The sequence below is a fragment of the Marmota flaviventris genome, chromosome 2 (assembly GCF_047511675.1).
Source record: "Marmota flaviventris isolate mMarFla1 chromosome 2, mMarFla1.hap1, whole genome shotgun sequence".
NCBI classification, from domain to species: domain Eukaryota; kingdom Metazoa; phylum Chordata; class Mammalia; order Rodentia; family Sciuridae; genus Marmota; species Marmota flaviventris.
The window spans coordinates 28616686-28636966 of record NC_092499.1 but is presented as its reverse complement, the minus strand read 5'-3'; the positions used below and the strand labels follow the sequence as shown (position 1 = coordinate 28636966).

The 20281-nt window shown below is 50.6% G+C and overlaps 1 protein-coding gene across 1 annotated transcript in view; it reads right to left on the bottom strand.

The window, feature by feature from the left end:
* Ltbp2 (latent transforming growth factor beta binding protein 2) overlaps positions 1–20281 on the bottom strand; it is a 109523-nt gene that overhangs the window by 72572 nt on the left and 16670 nt on the right. The window contains exon 3 of the mRNA XM_071607395.1: positions 13898–14144. Coding sequence (XP_071463496.1) covers positions 13898–14144 — 247 coding nt within the window. The remainder of the gene's footprint in view (positions 1–13897; positions 14145–20281) is intronic.

The following is a 20281-nucleotide window of genomic DNA, read 5'->3' as shown; positions in this document are numbered from 1 at the left end:
AAAGGTGTGTGTAGATGTGTGACTGGAGAATAGATCAAGGCCTGAATTTCCCCTGGCCATTACTCATGCTCATGCTCATGCTCATGTTGAAGGGAGGTTACTGCTCTCAAATCCAAGGACAGGAAGCCAGCTGAGCTGAGACCACGAGACTTCTCCTCTGAGAATCTGCTGCCCAGGGTAGGTGATTGGGGTGAAGCAGTGGAGTCTTTGGGAGCCACAGTGTTCTATAGGAGCCCTATAGAACCCATCTTGATCAAATAAAGTAGTCCCCCTTTATTTGCAGTTTTGCTTTCTGCCATTTCAGTTATTCTCAAGGTCAACCACAGTTCAACAATGTCAAATGGAAAATTCTGGAAATAATTCATGAGTTTTAAATTGTGTTCCACTCTGAGGAACATGATGAAATCTTTCACCATCCAACTCTGTCCCACTCATTCAACCAGCATGTCCACATTGTATACACTACCCTCCCGTGAGTCACTTAGTAGCTGCCTTGCTTATCAGATTGATGCTATCACAATGCTTCTGTTAGAGTAGCCCTTATCTTACTTAATACTGGCCCCAACATGCAAAAGTAATGATGCTGACAATTCAGATGCCAAAAGAGAAGCCAAAGAAAAGCTGCATAATGCTTCCTTTAGGTAAAAGTTCTTGATTTAACAAGGAAAGAAAAACAAAACAAAACTTTGCTGAGTTTTCTAAAAACTATGAGTTTGCTATCCTTGAAACTGTGAAGAAAGGAAAATAAATTGGTCCTAGTTTTATTGTCATACTCCAAACTCTAAGAGCTATAGCCACAGTGAGCCATAAGTGTCTAGTGAAGACCAAAAAAAAAAAGTATTCAATTTCAGGGTTCAGTACAATCTGCAGTTTCAGGCATCTACTGGGGAATCCTGGGATGTATGTCCCTGGGATAAGGGGATTACCATGACAGTGACACTTACTGAACACAAACTAAGCACCAAAATATATGACTTCATAGAGGTTTCCCAACAAAAACCCCAGAGGTAGGACTCAGTGTCCCAGCATGACCTATGACTTCTGCATGGGGAAGGGAAGAGCTGGCAGGGCTCCTGTGTCTCATGAACCACCACCCTGGGTTCTAAAGCTGGGATCTGATGGGTGCCGAGGCTCAGCCTGCTCCTCCCATAACTACAGCAGAACCCCCAGCTCTCAGGCTCTGGCCACAGGCTGCCATGGTGTCATGCCTGAATTACAAAGTGGATGAACCCAGGAGTGGTGGGACAACTGAAGCCATCCAGAGAATAAGGCAAGGCCTGCGAGACCTGACAAGTGGGGCAGGAGATTAGAGGAGGAGCAGGAGGCAGAAGAACATGAGGCTGCTGGAATGGAGCAAGCGCCATTTCTCAAAGCCATAGAGAAACCTGGTATATGGGCACATCACCACTACCAACTTGGCTATGAAGTGTCTGATTCCCAAACCCTGGAGTTCCCAGCTCACAGCTCTTGGGACCTCTCCATGCGCCATCTTGAACCCCCTCCCCAATGTGCATACACACACAGAGCTTAGCAGGCCTGGCTTAGGGTGCAACTCACAACCCGTACTCTCATCCCCTGTGCCCTTGTGTCCCCAGTATTCTGCTAGGTGGATCCTCTAGAGTGTCAGCTTGCTCGGTAAGGCCAGTCCATGACTTCAAATGAGTTTCCCCACTTCTGAAGCTTCCTGGACAAACCCATCATCAACAAAGCAGTTGGAGGCCTAGGTCAAGGGTGCACTCCTCAGAGAGCTGGCCAAAGTCCTGGCTGTCCACAGCCAGCCTGTTCTTCCTGCTCTTCCCATCCAGGGCTACATACAAAAGATTTCTACAGAAATTCAGACTCCAACCTGAGAAGTTTTCATTCAGCAACTTAGCCTAACCCTCCCAACCTATTGCCACTAAAATGCACCTGCTGAGGTATCTCATTTTTCATTTCAGCTATGTCTTGACATTGGTAAGGAGCTTCCTTGATAAGAACCCCAGCCATGAGAACTGTCACCCCCCATTTTGTAGATGAGAAAACTAAAGCAAAGATAGGCTGTTAACCATCCAGGCTCAATGCAGGGGTGGGGTCTCCAGGCCTGAGCTCTGTCAGCCTTCAGCCTTCAGTGGGTAATTTCCTGACCCTGCCTATGGCAGGAAGCCTCAATAAGGTCAGAAACACCTTCGAACCTCTGGGCAGATTCTCAAGAGTTTCTAGTGACTGCTGTTATCACTCTCACATAAACAATAGGCTCAGGTAACCCCAGAATCATGGGCAAATAAGAATGGATGTCATTCATAGAAGACCTAAACGCTGCCGGGTGCATTTACATGTTAGTAACACCTGACAATTCTGTAAGATGATGGTGGTCATTCCCCCATCCTGCAGGTGGGAAAACTGAGGCTTCCGAGGCAGAATCACTTGCTCTAGGAGGCCTGGCTGTTAAGTGGTAGAGCTGAAACGCACTCAGGCTTATCTTTGGGGGATAAATCATTTCATAGCTCCTTCCTTTCACGCTACTGTATTCTGTAAGGCCTCTGATCTCCATCCAAGACAGAAATATGAAATCTGTTTTTTTTTTTCCCCAAGAAAGTGGCCCTGGAAGGGTGTGGCCTGGCTGGGCTTAGAGAGGACACCGCCTCATGGGCAATATCAGACTCCTGCAAGGCGCCTCTGACGCAAGCCAGGCCCTGTGCCACCCTGGTGGGTAGAGGAGTTAGGCAGGGTGGGGGGCTGGGGGCCGGGGAGGAAAACACTGGGTGGGCAGCCCCCTGGGAGAAGAAGTGTGGTAGCTCCACAAAGATTTGTAATCTTTGTTTTGCAAGGAACAGGGATTTTTCTCCTCAAAAAGCACTCCACTTCCTTGAATTTTAGACCTTTCACAAATATTTTTTTAGGAGAAATAAGACGAGAAAAATCCCCACAGAATGCCTGGACCAGCTACTCACTTCCATAGTGAATCACCAACACAAAACCACAGTTATGCGACTAACAAAGAAACTGTGTGTTTTCACATTTCGTTATTGGAAATCATTTAGCAATCTTCGCTATGTCATCTGCAGGCAGACAGACAGACAGACACACCCCTCTGGGTCCTAAATGCAGCCATCTTATAATAGGGTCGCCAGATGACTTCTCCTTTGCTAAGCTTAAATCCCCCCTCAGCTCCTCTCCCGTGGTGGGGTGAATGTGTGCATGCGTGATCCAGTGAGCTCCATTCGAGTGGAAATGCCTGCACGTTCCCGAGTCCTTTTCTTAGATCTGTTATCATAACACCACTTTGCTTTGCTGAAGCAGTTTTACCTGGTAAGCTCCCAGTGCCTTTTCTGACAGGAGCAACTGAATTAACTGATGGCAGATTTACAGATGGAGTAACTGGAAAAACTGTTGGGCCCATAAATCAGAAACTTCCTCTACATCGGGACAAGGGTTGGAACCTGATATGTATTTGAAAACCTTGAGCCCCAGTCACAGGGCCCAAGAAACCTCCATTAGAACTTTTGAAGCATGTTCTCCCCACAGCTTTCTGCTCACGCCCTGTGTCACATGTGCACAGCCCCAGGGGATGACACCCTCTGAGGAGCCAGCGTTCTGTACAAAGCTTTCACATGGGGCAGACCTTACCAGGCATCTGAAAAAGAGCTTTGGTTGTCTTTCCATTTCCTCTTGCTTCATTGCTCCCTAACCTTTTCCTTCCAAACAAAAATCCTAGAGTAGTTAAGTTAGTTAAGCGCTGTGAGTACAGCAAGCTACAGGGTCTGTGGTGGCTACTTTTTAAAGTCCTGTGCTGGAAACTGCCAGCGTTAGTGTTCTACTGAGGCTGCTGAGCTCCCTTCATGCCCCACATGAGACTGTGGGGAACACTGCCCCAGGCTCTTACCATTTCCCAGATTTTTCTGGATTTTTCTGGATGCACCACCTGCCCTAGTTGTAGCTTTCTAGTTGAGGTAGAAGTCCCTGCACTTGCCAAGCTCACTGGCTTCAGAGGCTGTTCAGCAGAATGCTGGGAAGCACAGGTTAACCTCAGTTCTCTTGTCGTAGGCGGGGGGGGGGGGGGGGGTGGTGACAGGAATAGTGTCCTCACCAGGGCATTGTGAGAACTGGTAAATGTGCTGGAAACCTACCTGACACTGCAGACCCCTGCCACCTCGCCCATGGTAGGGCCTGAGAGTTTCCTTCACTCTCTGCCTTTCAGCCTGGTTGAGCCAATGAGGAACCCAGCAAGGTGTCAAAGGGCAGGAAGAGGTTCAAGGGGGTCCCATCCTCCCACTACCTCCAGATAGGCCCCAGGGGTAGCCCTGGAAGTGGTGCTGTCCTATAGCTGTGCTACTCTGGGTTCCAACCACTGCTGGCCCTTCGTCCCTTTGGACCCAGAAGCTTTGGGGCTTCACACATGGCCACCCTGGAATGCCCCATCCATTTATGCCCATGCCTTCATAAATGGACCCTTTATTGTACTGTTCTTGAGTATGTCCTCTCTTCGCTGCTGGGACTCCGAATGATTCAGAGAAGAAAAACGATCAGCTCTCAAGCACTGAGCAGCGAGCCTCGTGACTCAGCCCTTCATCCTCATTCCTTTGTGACTCAGACCTGGATGCTGTGTGGTGGCCGGCATTAGCAGCAGTGTCCTTTTACACCGAGACTCAGGGAGGTGGGAACCCCCCACACACACATCCAATGGAGGATGAACAACAGAATCAGATGGACTGAGGTCTGTCTGGCTCACAGCCCAGGTTCTCAACCCCTGTTTTGTGGTGTCCCCAGAACTAAAGGAGGTGGAGCCCGTAGGATGCTGGCTTCCTCATTGAGGCTCCAAGACAGGAGGTTACAAAAACAACCACACTGCACTCAAAAAGCCACAGTGCTAAGTTCTACTTGACCATAAACCCAACCCCAACCCCAACCACAACCCTCAGGTTAAAATCTCACCCCCAAGCCACACCATTGCTGTGCCTCTAATCTTATCCTACCCACCACTCCACTGTTAAACTGAGTAAAATGAATGTCACCCTGACCAAGAGCCTAGTTCTACCCAATCCTAACCCAAACATTTACCCATTAACCAGAAATCTAGACCCACCACGAAGGCTATGGGGAGCACTGGGCCTCCCCCTACCCCTCTGCCCACATCCCAGTGAAAGGTGCAGCTGCCTGCCACCCCCCATTTATAGGCCACTATTGGACACAGTTGGCCAAAAGACCTCCGTGCAACACCCACTTTCTGCATATCACTTTGCTGGTGACTTTGATTTGGGGACCACAGGGAGGAGAAAGAGAAGGGTCAACTAGCACAGTGCCTAAAACACAGCAGGGGTGCGATGGGAGTGCTGGGAATGAGTCCTGTTGATGATGATGATGATGACAGAGAAGACTCAGAAAAGGGAAAGGACCCAAGGCTTTCTCCATCACCAAGCCACAGGCTGTGGGCAGGAAGGAAGCCATAGTCTAAATCTCAGAAGATTTCGGAAGGCTTGAGGCTGGGCTGGCAGGCATCCTTGCTCTAGTTTGGATCTCGAATGTCCCAAATCCCATGTGTTAAAAGCTGTGTTAAAAGCTTGGTCCCGGGGTGGTGCTGTTGGAAGGTGGTGTGACCTTTAGGAGGTGGGACATAGTAGGAGGTCCTTTGTCACTAGGCATGCCCTTGAATGCCTAGTCTCTTTCTCTTCCTCTCTTGCATCCTGGCCATGAGGTAAGCAGTTTGCTTTGCCACACCTTCCCAGCCTTTACCATCTGGTTGCCAATCAGATCTTGAATTGGAATCTCCAAAAATAGTAAGTTGAAATAAACCTTTTCTCTTTATAAAGTTAATGATCTTAAGTATTTTGTTATGATGACAGAAAGCTGACCAATGCAGTCCTTTTTGGGAAGCAAAGCTGGGGAGGTCCTGACAATCCTCCATTCTGAGAAGGGAGGCACTCAGTCTTTGGGGGCCACCTTTGGCCAGATGTCTACTTTTGGGCTTAAATAGGAGGGTGGGGAGGGAAGAGGTAGTGTGCAGGAAGCAGGCACCATTTTCCTCAAATCTGCCCAGCTGTCCTATGTGAGGAGCAGAGAGGAGGTGTCAGAAGGCTCAGGCTCCCCTTCTCCCCTGAGCACTCAGAGGCTCGTCACTAACCCCAAGGTATCTGCACTGAGCAAAGCATGGTGGAAAGGGGAGACTCACCAGTTCCACCACACAGGGAGAAAGAAGACACACTGGCCCCCACCTTCCTCACAACCTCCCCAGGGACCCCTAGGTCCAGTTCGAAGCATAGCCAGACTGCGTGCCCTGGGTTGTGTCTGTCCAGATCTGCTCTCTTTTTATACTTCATACCCTACGGCCAGCTGTGGTCCTGCCAGGGGCCTGAACTCACGAGTCCCAGCTATGTGTGTGGGTTGAAGAAATGCACATGAACACTACAAAACCCCAGAGGTCCACCTCCCTTTCAGAAGAACCTAGAAAGAAACTCAGTGGTCAAACCCAGATGGAGAAAATTGCTTGAAGCAACATACTTTGTGAGGAAACGGGAAACATCTTTCTCCCACCTGGAAAGAAGCATAGTTTAGGATTGTAATATATAGCTTTCCAGGAAGGTGTGGCCTTGCACAACTCTTGGTGTACCTTGTCCCAGAGACTATGGGGAGGGACATCTGTGGTGTTGAGTCCAGCAGCTAAAATTAACCATGAGGTTAAAATCATGAAAAGGTTGTGAGAGAGGACTTCCATGAGGAACTTCTACAAGTGGCCCATGCACACACATGAGGCATAAGCAAATACCCCAGCTCTCTGTCAGGACTGCTACACAAAAATAACAGACGCTCCCCAAGCCATCTTTCCCACACATTGTCTCAGTTAATCCTGATAACTTTCCCAGTGAAAAAGGAATTGTCTTTCCCATTTTACCAACAAGGACATCAGTGCTTGGTGAAGTTCAGTGGCTTGCAAGGTCAGAGTGGCTGAGATGGGAAGCAAAATTTGGTCTCCAGATTCTTTGTCTATTCAAAATAGTGTTTTCTAGGTCCTTAAGGTTGGGGAGTTCCAGAAACCTTAGGAGGCAAAATGGGGATTCAGGATTATAAAAACAGGTTAGGAAAAGGTAAAGGGGGAGGGGCTGAAAAAAGAAAGGGAGGGAAGGTGCTCAAGCCCTGGAGACCCCCAAAAGTACTAGAGTTGAATCAACCCAGCTGGGAGGCACCGCTCGCTGCCAGGAGGAAGGGGAGACACTGATGAAGGGTGCAGGCACCCCAACCTGCTGCACTGAAAAGGAGGATCTGAGGCTGGACAGTTAGGGACGGCTAAAGTCTGTCCTGTTCAGGGGCTCAGGTGTCCTTGTCATGACCCTAAAAGTAGGCAGCAGGGGACTAGGCATGTTCACCTTCAGGGATGGAAAATGGCCAGGCTGGAAGCCAGAATCTGAGACCTCAGCTCTTGAGCTTAGGGACAGCTGATCCAGCCCTCTGGTCTATAAAGGTGCAAACTGAAGCCCAGGGAGAACGAAGACCTTCCCAAGTTCTCCAGTACCAGCTGGTCTCTTGCCATGTCCCAAGGGCATCCAAGAATGGTTTGGGGTCTGAGGGACTTGAATGAGGAGGAAGGAGGGCAAACAGAGCTATGCCATGCAAAATAACAAGCAGGCGTGTAGAGGGAAGGATGAGGTGGGAGGCAGCTGGAGCCCAAGCCAGGACTAGAGGCCCAGGCAAGCCTCTGACTGGACCAGGATCTCCTGGGTTCCCAGGACAGGCCCACCACCTAGATGCCAACTCCCATACTGCCTCAGTTTCCCCATCTCAGACAGTGAAGTGGCGAAAATCCTATCTTGGTAAACGCGGTGCCCTATGTTAACTTGCCATAGAATGGGAAGTAGGTCAGCAGGTGTAGAGATTTGTTGCATGGTAAACCCCCCACCTATCACCCCACTTGCAGGACTTCCAATCCTCCCAACCACCCCAAGCGATGGGGATTAGTTTTCCTGACACCCACACACTGAGCTGCCTTCTGCACCTTATCATTAGCCCTTCCTCCAACCACCAGCCTTCTACCCACAGGGCGCCCAGCACCGGCCAGGCACCAGCCTGGACTCCCCAATACCAGTGCCATGGAGCCTCTTTCCTGCTAACCAAAGCTGAGTTCTGGCTCTAGGTTCATGATGTCACCAGGAGAACTGTCCACAGCAGCCCTGCAGGAAGCCCTGTCCCTGTCCTCTCCCACCCCCACCCCTGTTGCTGCTGTTGGGGGAGAGGACAGAAGTCACAAGCTGCTCAGCTGGATCACCATGCTGGCATCTGCTCCCAGCTACCCTCATCAAATCCTGGGACAATCCCTTGTCGATGTCAGGAAGGGATGCTGGCTTCTCTGTCCTCTTTGCCCTCAGGAAGGAATGCCTGGGTCTCCCTGCAGTGACTCCTGGCACAAAGGTCCACTGAGAGATCGTTCTGCTCCCTCAGATTCACAGAGGCCACCCATCTGGGGACACAGTCCTGGCTCTGCCCACTGGAGATCTAGGCAGGGCCTGGGGAAGAAGGGAAGCAGCTCTCCCAGCTGAGGCCTCGCTCTAGCAACAGGAGGTTAAGGTCACATGTGGGGAAGTGCCAAGAGGGCCTCTACCTGGGCGCACACTGCCACATGTGCTCAGGGGTCCCCTTCCACCTCTCCTCAAAATCCAAAGCATGAGAGGCTAGTGTGCAGCATGGGTCAGGTGGGGCCACGGGAGAGGGCCGAGTCACCTCACCTCTCTGAGGCCCTCTTTCCCTGTAACCATATCAGGACCCTGGCAACCTGAGGCTGTGAACTGTAAGACGTTCAGGAGACAAGGCCAGTAGCTCCACTCTGGGCTGAGCAGTGTTCAGGGTCGGCAAACTGACAGAAACCCTGGGCCCTCTGCACTGAACATTTTACTGGGCTAAGAAAAACAGTAAATCAAATAAATAACTAAAATATCTAAGATGTTAGTTCTGGAGAAGGAAAAAAAAAAACAAAACGTAGCCAGGTGGTAGGTAGGGAGTTTGGAGAGTGTGGTTTAGATGGCTACAGAGGGTCCGGCAGTGGTGGGGTGGGGAAGAATGTTCTGGTGTGGGTTCAGTTATGTCCCCACAAGAAGAGACATTAAAGTCCTCACTCCTGGACTGTGAGTGTGGCCTTATTTGGAAATAGGGGTTTTGCAGACATAATTAGTTAGGTTTCAATGAGGCCATAACAGACTAGGGCAGACCCCAAATCCAACAGAAATCCTTATAAGAGATGACAGTAGAAAGCTGATTCCAGAGGTCAGAACTTACCCACCCCCTTTGCTGGCAACTGGACCCAGGGCCTCGTGCACACTAGGCAAATGCTCTACCACTGAGCTCCATCCCAGCCCTTGGAGACAGGTTGATGAAGCTACAAGCCAAGGAATGTAAAGATGGCTAGGAGCCACCCCATTCTAATAGAGATGCCTGGGACAGATTCCCCACAGAGCCTCCAACCCTGTTGACACCTCAACTTAGGCCGTCTGGCCTCCAGAACTGGGAGAGAAGTATCTGTTTTAAGCCACCATATCGCTTTGATATGGAATCCCTCAGAAACAACAGAAATAGCCGTGTTCCAGGAGGGGAGTTAGCAAGTTCTGAGGGACCCTGGGGTGGGCGCATCTCTGGCAGAAAAAAAACAATTGGCCAGTGTGACAAAGCAAGGTGAGTGAGGGGACCATGGGGTGAGGGTTGATATTGGCGGTATCAGCAAGATTAGGGGGAACAGATCATGTAGGGCCACACCTGTGGCAAGCCCTGGATAAGAGGGAGCTGTCACACTTTAGAGGGTCCCAGCTGGGGCGGGCTACAGGGGGTGGGTGCGGTTGTCCCCCATGATCTTTGTCTCCTGGTATAGTGGATACGATTCACTAAATGGCTAAAAGGAGATTCCATCAGCTGCTTTAGGAATCCAGGAAGACCGTCCTGATTATCCAGCTGGGTCCAGGGTCTTTGTGGGAGCCCTTAGTGTGGAGAGGAGGCAGGAGGGTCAGGGAGAGGGACGCAGCTGAAGGGCGGGGCAGAGGAAAGACACACATGAAGGGACTTCTGCTTTCACCAGCTTGGAAGATGAAGGAAGGTGGCCACAAGCCAAGGGATGAGGAACAGCCCTCAAGGGACAGCCGGCAAGGAAATGAGGGCCTCCATTTGCGACTGCAAGGAACTGAAATCTGCCACTAACCTGAATGAGCAAGGTTCTCTCCAGAGCCTCCAGGACACCTGGGACACCTTGATGTCAGCCTGCTGAGCCCCGTGTCAGATGTCTGATGGACAGAACGGCACACCAACAGACCCATGTTGTTCTGACCTGCTAATCTGTGGTAATGTGTTCTGGCGGCCACAGAGAATGAAGACATGGACTCTTTCAGAGGTGGGGTGTGCAGAGGGAACATCCAGAAGAGACAGAGACTGGGACTCAACAGAAGGCAGACACCAGCGCTTCTATGGGGGCGCCTGCTGGGAGCCATCACCGTGAGGCCAGAGTTCCCCAGACACTTCTCCGCCACCCACCTACCCTGATCAGCATGTCCTCAGGCCCCTTGTTACCTGGATGTTGACCAGGCCTGCTTAGGGAGGCCCCAGGGCTCAACCTCTAGGCCCTCAGGTTTGGCCAAGGAACAAACCCAGCAGGCACCCCCCATTCTTTAAACCTCCCCTCACGCTCCTCCCCATATGGCCAGTGGCAGCTAATGACTGAAGGCTCTGCTACTGTCAGGTCACACCTGCTCTGAGGTTGGATCTGGGCTCTGACTTCTCCCTAGAACAGGTGTGCCCCAGTGTCATGCACATGCACACGCACACGCACACACACAGAACCCAGTTTCCTATGCTCTTCCACCCAAATCCTCATGGTGAAGAAAACCTGCTGCTAATGGTTACCAGGTATTGAATGCTAACTCACATTAGGCACTGTAACTAGGGCTCCGCTTACATAATCACATTTAATCCTCCCTGTAATGCCATCAGGTGAAGACTATTGGCTCAGAGAAGTTAGGATGTGTGCCTCATGTCACACAGCTGATAAGTGGTAAGTTCAGAACTGGAACTGAGGAGTTTCTGAATCCAAAGCCAAGGCTCTGACCCTTGCTACTCACTACAGTCCAAGGACCAACAGCATCAGCCTCACCCATGTTAGGGATGCTCACCCGAGAGACCTGCCAAGTCAGAAGTGGCCTGTTGTCAAGTTCCCAGGAGATTCAGATAGTGGTTGCATACTAGTCCAAACCATTATTTTCCATAGCTTACTGGTCCCCAATTCTTGTAACTGGCTCCTTCTCCATCTCTCAAGGCCCTTGCCCAACTGCTTAGCTGTTGCTCCCCAGGTGGGAAGACCTCTGCCCAGCTTTGGGGAAGAACTCTGGACCTGGGGCTCGGGGGAGTCTCCAGGCCCCTGCAGTCAGCCTGGGCTGCAGCTGCACAATATCAATCCACATCTGGCCCTCTGCAGGGCATCCTGCCTGCTGCCTGAGACGCTCCTGGCCCCTCCCTCTTGTCTGCCTCTGTGACACAAGTCTCTGGGCCTCTGAAACAGGCCTCTTGGCCATCACCAATTCCTGCAGTGTTTCCCCTCCCAGACATCTTGTGTCCCCTTCCCACTCCTAGAAGGCCCTCTGAGGCATGTCACTCCTCTATCTGGACACACAGGGCCTGTCCAAGTTGCGATCAGGAGAAAGGCCAACGGCTGCTTGGGAAACCTGGCCAAACTCACAGGAAATGTCTGACACCACCAGGCAAGTGGGATTTGGCCTCCCAAATCAAAACACAGCTGAGCCGACAGCAGCCGCCGGCTCGGACTTTCCCAGATTTCATGGCATGGAGGCCCCAGGGCAGAGAGGGAGAGGGCTGGCCTGGAGGCTGCAGCTTATTAAGAACATCACAGTAGCCCCTGGCCAGGGAGCCTGTGAAAGTCAGAGACGACAGCCCTGCTGTGGGCCCCCACAGTGCTTTACACACAGGAAATCATCCTTGAGGACTGAGGCTCACACTCAACCTCCCAGCCGTTCATTTATTCATTCAGATTATATCGACTGAGCACCCGTGGTGTGCCAGGCACAATGGTAGGTGCCAGGGACACATTCATGAACAATCAGGACAGTCCCTGCTCTCAGGGAGCACTTGGTCCTATGAGCAAATGGACAGAGCATCCCAAGATGAGTGAAAAGGGCCACACAAGGGCAGCATGGAGCACCTGCCTGGGGACCAGCAGAGTGTCACCTTCTTTTGCCCTCTCAATAGCACCATCCTTTCTGTTAGGCTAATTCTATAATTTGAAGCAAGTTTCTGCCCCACATAGTCCAGGGGCAGGTACAGGGCACAGACACTCCCCATTGGGTTAGTAAGGAAGTGCTGCAAGAGGGCAGATAGCAGGGTGGACAAGGTGGGGGGAGGCATTTGAAGGAAGTGGACTTGGGCCTTGAAGGGTGGGGAGGAGCTGGATGGAGTGGAAGAGGGGACAGGAAGCATCCAATGGTTCTGATTCAGGGGCACAAGGGGTAGTGTGACTTGCCAAGTAGCATGAACATGCATATTACACATTAATAAATCCCACAAGCCGGAAACTTGCAGGGGAAAAGCCCAGCTTAGACTCTGTGTGCACCCTGCCTCTGGGTGGCCCCAGAGCTGACCCTTCTCATATATTTCTAGGTGCCTTCATATTGGGCCCCCCTGCCTAGGACCCACATCTGGGACCAATAGGAATAAGGCCTAGCCCTGCCCACCAGCTCACAGTCAATTCCAGGCCCTCTGTATTGTCCACTTGGACCCTTGGCTTTCTCCTTGTTTCTGTCCCAGCATCCCCAGGCTTTGGCTACATGGTTTAGTTCTTCTGGATTTGACCCTGGAGTTTGCTAGGCCTTGACCTGAATCTATCCTTCCTTTCTTCCTTTGGGAATCATCCTGTGCTCAGGACCCTGGAACCCCAACTTACCAAGACCCTGTTCTTTCTGTCCTACCTCCTTTCAGAGTTTCTGGATGCACCCCCCCGCCTCCTTTCCTTTCTCTCCCTCCCACTCAGCAGGTCTTTCTGACCTTTCCTGTTGGAGACTTGACCTCAAGGTCAGCATCCTCCCCAGTTCTCTTGGCCTTTGAGAGTACAAGTCCTTTTTCCCCTTAGTTCAGCAAGACGAGATTGCAACATCTCAGAAAGAACTTCCTAAGTAGAAGCAAATGGAAAAACCAACGTGAAAAACCAAAAGCAAAACACGGCCCCCTAGAAATAACCAGTTTACAGAGTTCAGATTTCCTGTCCTGAGCTAGAAAAAGTCTAGCCAGATCGACTGGCAAGCAGGCCAGGGACTCCTGCCCGGAACACTCCCTGGGTCCACTTCTATCCCATCTCCTGCACCCACGTGCCTCTTCCCTTCCCCTCTGAGGAGAGAGGCTGATTGGCAAGTGAACAGAGGGGCTTTTTCTGCAGAGGAGCACTTCCAATCACGGAGACCACGGGAGGAGGCAGGAGAGGGGGAGGAGGAACATTTATAAACACAGGCACCATGCACTGTACTTGGCATTTTCCTTATACTATCTAACTTATACCTCATAACAATTCCATAATATAGTTATTAACACTGTCTGCTCCTTACTGATGAGGAATCAAAGACACAGAGATAAGTAACTTGCCGGGGGTCATCCACCCAGGAAATGGCAAAGGATTAGAACCAAGAGACCCTGATGCAGAACAGGTCCTCCTCAGCTTTTTCTCCCAAGCTCTGGAAGGGGAAAGATTTCATCTCCCCAACCCTTCCTCCCCACCTGTGAAGCCCCTGCCAACCCCAATGCCTGCTCCCAGCTCTCAGCCCTGAAGGGGCAGGAGAAGGGATGGATAGTGGGAAGGAGGGACACCATCGGCCTTCTCCGCACCATCCTAAGGAAGAAGCCCCTCCGACAGGGTCTCAGCCCTGGACCCAGCGGTCCCGATGAGGTGGGCACTTACCCAGCTGGTGGCAGCTGTGGCTCCGGGGGTTGTTCTCTAGCCACAGGACCTCCTCTAGCTGCACTGCTCCTGCGTAAGTTGGGCGGCCCCTCAACGGAGCGTCGGGGTGCCAGTCTGGAGTTCTGGGGGTCAAATTCCTCTTCAGGAATGACCTCCTCACAGCGGGCTCCCCGGAAGCCAGAGCGGCAGACGCAGAGCTGGGGCCGACTGCAGGAGCCTCGGTTCTGGCAGGGCGGCTGACACACGGCTGAGGAGACAGGGAGAGAAGTGACAGCAGGGCCTGGCACTCTTAGGCCATGGGATGCCCGATGCCTTCTCATCAGAAGCACCCTCCTGACCCAGCGAGTGGTCTGAGTGCTGCCAGGCCCCTCACTCACCAAGGAAGCCAAATTCCTGGTCCCAGAAGACAACCTGGGCTCGTTTCTCTCTTCCTTCTACCCAGAGGCCTCCAGGAGTTTGTCTTTGGTTTTTGGACCAGACGTCAAAGACTGAATGACTAGAGTCGAGGATGGGCTGGCTCACAGCAGCACTCTCTGCCGGGAAGCACACTGGCTGGCAGTGTAGTTACACCTAAATGTCCACTCCTCCCCGGCTGAACCCCCTTGAGAGGAGGCATTTGATTTTGTGCCTTCTGGTAGACCCAGGACTCAAGATTGTCACAGAGTAGACTCTCAGTCAACATTGAATAGATAATATCTTTTAAATTTTTGAATAAATAAATATCTGTTATGGGAAAGGCCTCAACACTGGTATTACAGTTTGGATGTGAGATGTCCCCCAAAAGTTCATGTGTGAGGCAATGTAAGAAGGTTTGGAGGAGAAATGATTGGGTTAGAGCCTTAACCTAATTGGTGAATTAATCCCTGATGGGATTCACCAAGTGGTAACGAGGCAGGTGAGGAAGTGGTTCATTGGAGGCCTGGCTTTGGGGTATATATTTTGTATCTGGAGAGTGGAATCTCTCTGCTTCCTGATCATCATGTGAGCTGGTTCCTTCTGCCACACTCTTCAGGCCCCGAGGAATGGAGCCTGCTGTCTATGGACTGAGACCTCTGACACCATGAGCCCTCAAATAAACTTTTCCTCCTCTACAGTTGTTTTGGTTGGGTCATTTAGTCACAGCGGTGAAAAAGCTGACTAAAACAACTGGCCTGTAAGTCAGATCTGAGTTGCTGGGGTTTTCTGTTGCTCATGAGCTGTGTGACCCACCGAGCCTGTTTCCTCTTGAATCACGGGGAGTGGACTGAGGAGGCTGGAAACGCTAAAGGGCCTCTCGAAGGCACTTCAGCATAACGGTCTCTCCTGTCTCCTCTTCAGAGAACACCTGCTCTCCATCCCCAAACAGGTCCAGCCTAGGGGTGGGGTGGGGCTGAAACTGGCCCTTGCTCCAATCCAACCCTGGGAGCAGCCATCAGGCCATGACTTCTCTTTCCACTGCCTTTCTTCACCTTGCAAAGTTCAGAACCACAACCACTGATGAGCAATCAAGGGAGAGTCACATGCGGAGGCCCACCTTGAGCCCTCCCTCTGCCTCCTGGAACCTCCTGGAGAACAGGTATGAGCCCCGGAGAGCATATTGGGCCCTCTAAACCCAGTATTTCATCTATCTGTCACTTATTCACTCCATAAATCGTTGTTGAGGCCCTACTGTGTGCTGGGTAGCGAGCACAATGTCCTTGCTGTGTGGGGCTTACAGTCCAGTGAGGCAGACCAACTGCAGGCGAGAAAACAATAGCATGATAGAGTGTCGGGCAGTATCAAGGGCTGTGAAGACCACCAGGGCTAAATAACTGGGCGAGGCAGCGTTCCGGGCACTCAGAAGAGTGATCAGGGCCCCTCTCTGAAGAGTGAGGTGGAAGCAGTGCAGGGAGACCCAGGTAGAGGACTAGGCAGGCTCAAAGCCCTGGAGGCTTCCAGGAACCAGCAGGCTGGGTGCTGGGGAGAGGAGGGAGAGTAGGCACGGCCATCCAGGGTCATTGAGAAAGCAAAGACATATACACAGACCTCGTCACTTCAATTATTCTAATCTTATTTGTGAAACTGTCAGGTGCCCTTATCCAGTCCAGGTGTGCCTGGCTGACCCTTCCTTCCAAAAGGAGCACTAAAATCCACACGTCCTATGTCACTTGTCTCTCAGAGACCTTTAGTGGCTCCCCAGAATCTTCAGGAGACCAGTCCGTAGACTGGCAGTGAAGCCAGTCTGACCCCTCTAACATTCCTCTAAGTCAGGCTGCTCAGGCCAAAGTCGCCTCTGCTCTCTTCTTCCTGCCTTTGCACGTGCTGGGTCCCCTCCCTGGAACACTTTTCTCTTTCCTGTGCACTTACCTAAGAGCTACTATACCCTGAAGGTCACCTCCCCATCCCTGATGACCCACCTCTCAGCTACCGTTTCCTCCTCCAAACAAACAAGGAAAAGCACTTACTGTGCACAGCACTCAGTGGACATGCCCAGGTACAAGGGGCTTTTCACATTTGTGTCTCAATGTCCCAACCTATAGAGTCAGTCCCTCTGAGTGCAGTGCTTGTCCTTATATCTCTTTGTATCTTCAGCATATGCCTCACAATGACACAACCATTATTTTTTTCATTATGGCAGTTACTGCCCAATGAGCGCTGTCCAGGCATAGTGCTTTGTTAGACTATCTCATTTAATCCTCACGACAATCCTAGGCAGCAGGTGTGATGATTTCCAAGTATAGATCATGCCTCTCAAGTTAACAGACTTGTCTAAGGTTGCCCAGCTAAATGATAATGGAGCCAGGATTCAAATCTGGGTCTATTTGAGCCAAGACTCTTGCCCTCACTGACCCCCAGCAAGGCTGGAGCGGCTGCTCTTCCTCCCCACTAACTCTAAGCCTTGGCCCAGAGCTGGTAATGAAAAAGGATCTGTTGGCTTCAAGTAGACCACCAAATGCACCCTGGAACCCTGTCTTGAAAAGCTGCCCTGGGAGGTCAGTCCTGGTGGTGGAGACCCCAGAACCCCAGACCCTTCCAAAGCTCACACAGTAACCTTGACATGATGAGGGCAGATGTAAATCAGCCCTTGCTGCCACTCTACGGCCATTCGTGGGCCTCACTAGGTGGGAGGCTTGAGACAGAGTCTCCAGCATGCCGTCTCCTGCAGAAAGCAGGACACACAGGCCATGGGACAAGTGCTGTGTCAGTTATAGCCCCCAATCCAGGCTGGATCAGGGAGTAGGAAAGTCAGGAAAAGCTTCTTGGAGGAGGTGCTGCTGGTCAGCAGCTCAGAGGGTGAGAAGAATGGACATCACCAAGGGCTAGCCTGCCCAATCAGCAGATAGTGGAGAAATAATATGTCTCACTGGAGGATTGCAACTCCTTCCCAGAAGGCCCCAGGCCCCCAGACCATGCCAGACAATTGTAACCAGAGCACTTTCCAAGTACAAACTGCCACCACAGCAGGATATTGGTTACCACCTGGCTGCCACTCCATCTTCCTAAGCAGGCTTAGCCCCCACCTGACCACCCAGCAGGCCCTTGTGACCACCACCACAGAGCAGTCAGCTGGGGCCAGCCTGCTACAAAACCAAGACAGCTGGGCTCTTAGGGAGAGAGAAAGAGACCCTTACTAGATGTAGACCCAGACCTACTTAACACGACCAGCTGTGCTTGTCTCTTTAGGTACATGAACAAAATCTCCAGCAAATGCTGCATCAGATCAACTAGAACAAAAACATATTCAATTTTAATGTCACCAGAGTCAAAGACTCATGTAATGGGCCCACAACTGGTTCATGGCTGGATTGCTTATCCAGAAAGAAACATTCTGATCCCAAATATCAAAAGATTGACATAGGACTTTATTTTCACAAAAGTTTACTTGGGAACCTTCACTTTTCTTCGCAGGAAAATCATACATAAGTTCACAGAGCTCAACTCTGGGTGTGTCACCAGTCTTCTCTTGTCTGAGCAGTGAGGGGTGTCTGCACACTGCCTTTGGGTATGTGCTTTGCTGTCCTCCAATAAATCTTTGCTTGTGACTTGCTTTTGACACATACTGAAACTCTTTTCAGGGGCTAAGTTAGAATCCACACAGGCTGAACTGAGATTCCTCCACCCTCTTGGGGGGACCTTGTTCCATTCCTGTCCAGTGACAAAACCAAGGTCCATGAACACTGGGGAAGGCAGATGTGCCCAGGACAACATTCTGCCTTGTTTTTCTTTTTAGAGAGGAGATGCAAGGGAAGGCCTGAGTGGTCCCATCCCTCTGTGCCAGCAGAGGCCCAATGCCTGGCATGGGTGAAAGGAGGGTCATACAACTCCCCCCTCTGAGCAGGTGATGGTAGCCCCAAAGATGGTCATCAGAAAGAGTCTAGTCTCCACTTTCTCCTCCTAAGCCCCAAAGATGGCCCATCCTTGACTTTAACAATAAGATCTTTTATTCTCTAGAAACTCAAGGACCCCAGTCCTGCAAGGTAAGCCCCTGTGCCTTGCTTTGACCACCTAATTCTGGTCCTGCCTTATTTCTACCGACATCAATGAGCTCCTCCTCTCAATCAGACAGGTGCTGGGGACACAGAGATGTGCAAGACTGAGCCCCACACAGAGGTGGTTCAGCCCAGTGGTGGGCTTTCCGTGTGTGGTAGTCCCTTGCCCAACAGGGAATTCAGTCCTCAGTGAGGACGTAGGTTGGTGCAATGAACAACTCAGGGTGAGGGGAAAGCTATGAAAAAGCACTTTATGTATATAACATGGTAAATAAAAGTTTGAAAAGGCTTCCAAGCCAGGCAGTTGTGTTGGTGGGAAAAAATCCACTTGGGAAGGTAAGCCTTCAGGATCAGCCATCAAGGAGGGAGCCGGCGCAGAGGCCCCACTGGTGGAGGCAGATCCTCCAACAGCTGTCAGGGTTTCATAGGTTTTGAACCAGCTCTCGCCGGCTTCACCTGCATCCTATCACGTGTGTCCTGTCTTGTGTGGTTTTCACAAGTCTCAGCAAGAGGCAGAATGCCTTACCTCCTCACTAAGGTGTTCAAATGTTTAGTTCTGAGCTGAACATATGCACTGTGGGATTGGAGGGTAAACTCCTCTTTTCTTTACTCCCCCAAATCACCCCCAAATGGCCCACAATGGGGGCTCCAATTGAAACCAAGGCCTTGTGTATGCTGTGCCAGTAGATCTACCATCAAACTGCATTCCCAGTCCTTTTTTTAAATTTCATTATTGTTATTTTTGTACTAGTGATTTAACCCAAGGCCTCCAGAGCACTGCTGGGTAAGCACTCTACCACAGAGTTACCTACCTGGCCTGATATTGGTCTTTCTAATTTAAAAACTGTCCATAGCTGGGCATGGTGGTACATGGCTATAATCCCTGTAGCCCAGGAGGCTAAGGCAAGAAGATCACAAGTTCAAAGCCAGTCTTAGCATCTTAGCCAGGCTCTAAGCAATTTAGCAAGACCTGTCTCAAAATTAAAAATAAAAAGGGATGTGGAGGTAGCTTGGGGGTTAAGCATTCCTGAGTTCAATCCCTAATACCAAAAAAAAAAGAAGAAGAAGAAGAAGAAGAAAAAAAGTATCTTTTGTGGAGGGAAGAGGGGTGTTAAAATGTTTCTTTTAATTAAAGGTGCTGATAAATGATAGTTATTTTTTCTTCCCCTAATATCCTCACTTGGAAAAATGAAAAACCAGCCACTGTACATTGGTATTTAAGAAATTTTGGAGTATTGTAATGGTGCATAAAATCCAGTGATACTTTGGGAGGAACAACAGTGGTCTGTATCCTGAGACTGTAAAAACACATCTACATCAAATAAGCACCGATTTTAAAACTAAGGTATCTAAAGGAAATCAGTTATCTTTGACTCACCAGTGTGGTGGCTATTGCATAAAGTGGAGGGAAGGCCAAAGCCCCCCAGAGAGCTGGCTCCATACAGTGCAGTGGGGTTTTAAGAGAGAAAACCCACAACCACGGTGGGCCAGGAAGTCTTCATGTTTTGCCCTTGGAACTTCATCCTGTGCACTTTTCCTACAGAGTAGAGATCATGCCTCATACTTGAGAAATCAGCACAATATGAGCTATAGGGCTCTAATCAGTCTTTGCTGGATTATTGGTAGAGGTTATCAGCACGACGCTGCCATGGTTAGCCCTCCAGGGTTGATGGTCACAGAAAGACACACCAGGCCCTCCCTGCCAGAGATCTGCGCCCTCGGACAATACAAGGCTGTGCTGTACCCAGCTATGCCCACTTGGGCCAGTCTTTAGCCATTCATAATTCTGGATCTTCTGGAACCCTGTCTTTTCCATACTCTCTTCTTCACTAAACATTGGATATATGGAGAGTTTGGCTCTACAGAGTTAGCTGGACCCCAAAAGAGGTGTGTGGGGAGGAGAAAACTCTTAAAATTGCTCCAAAAGCAAGAAATA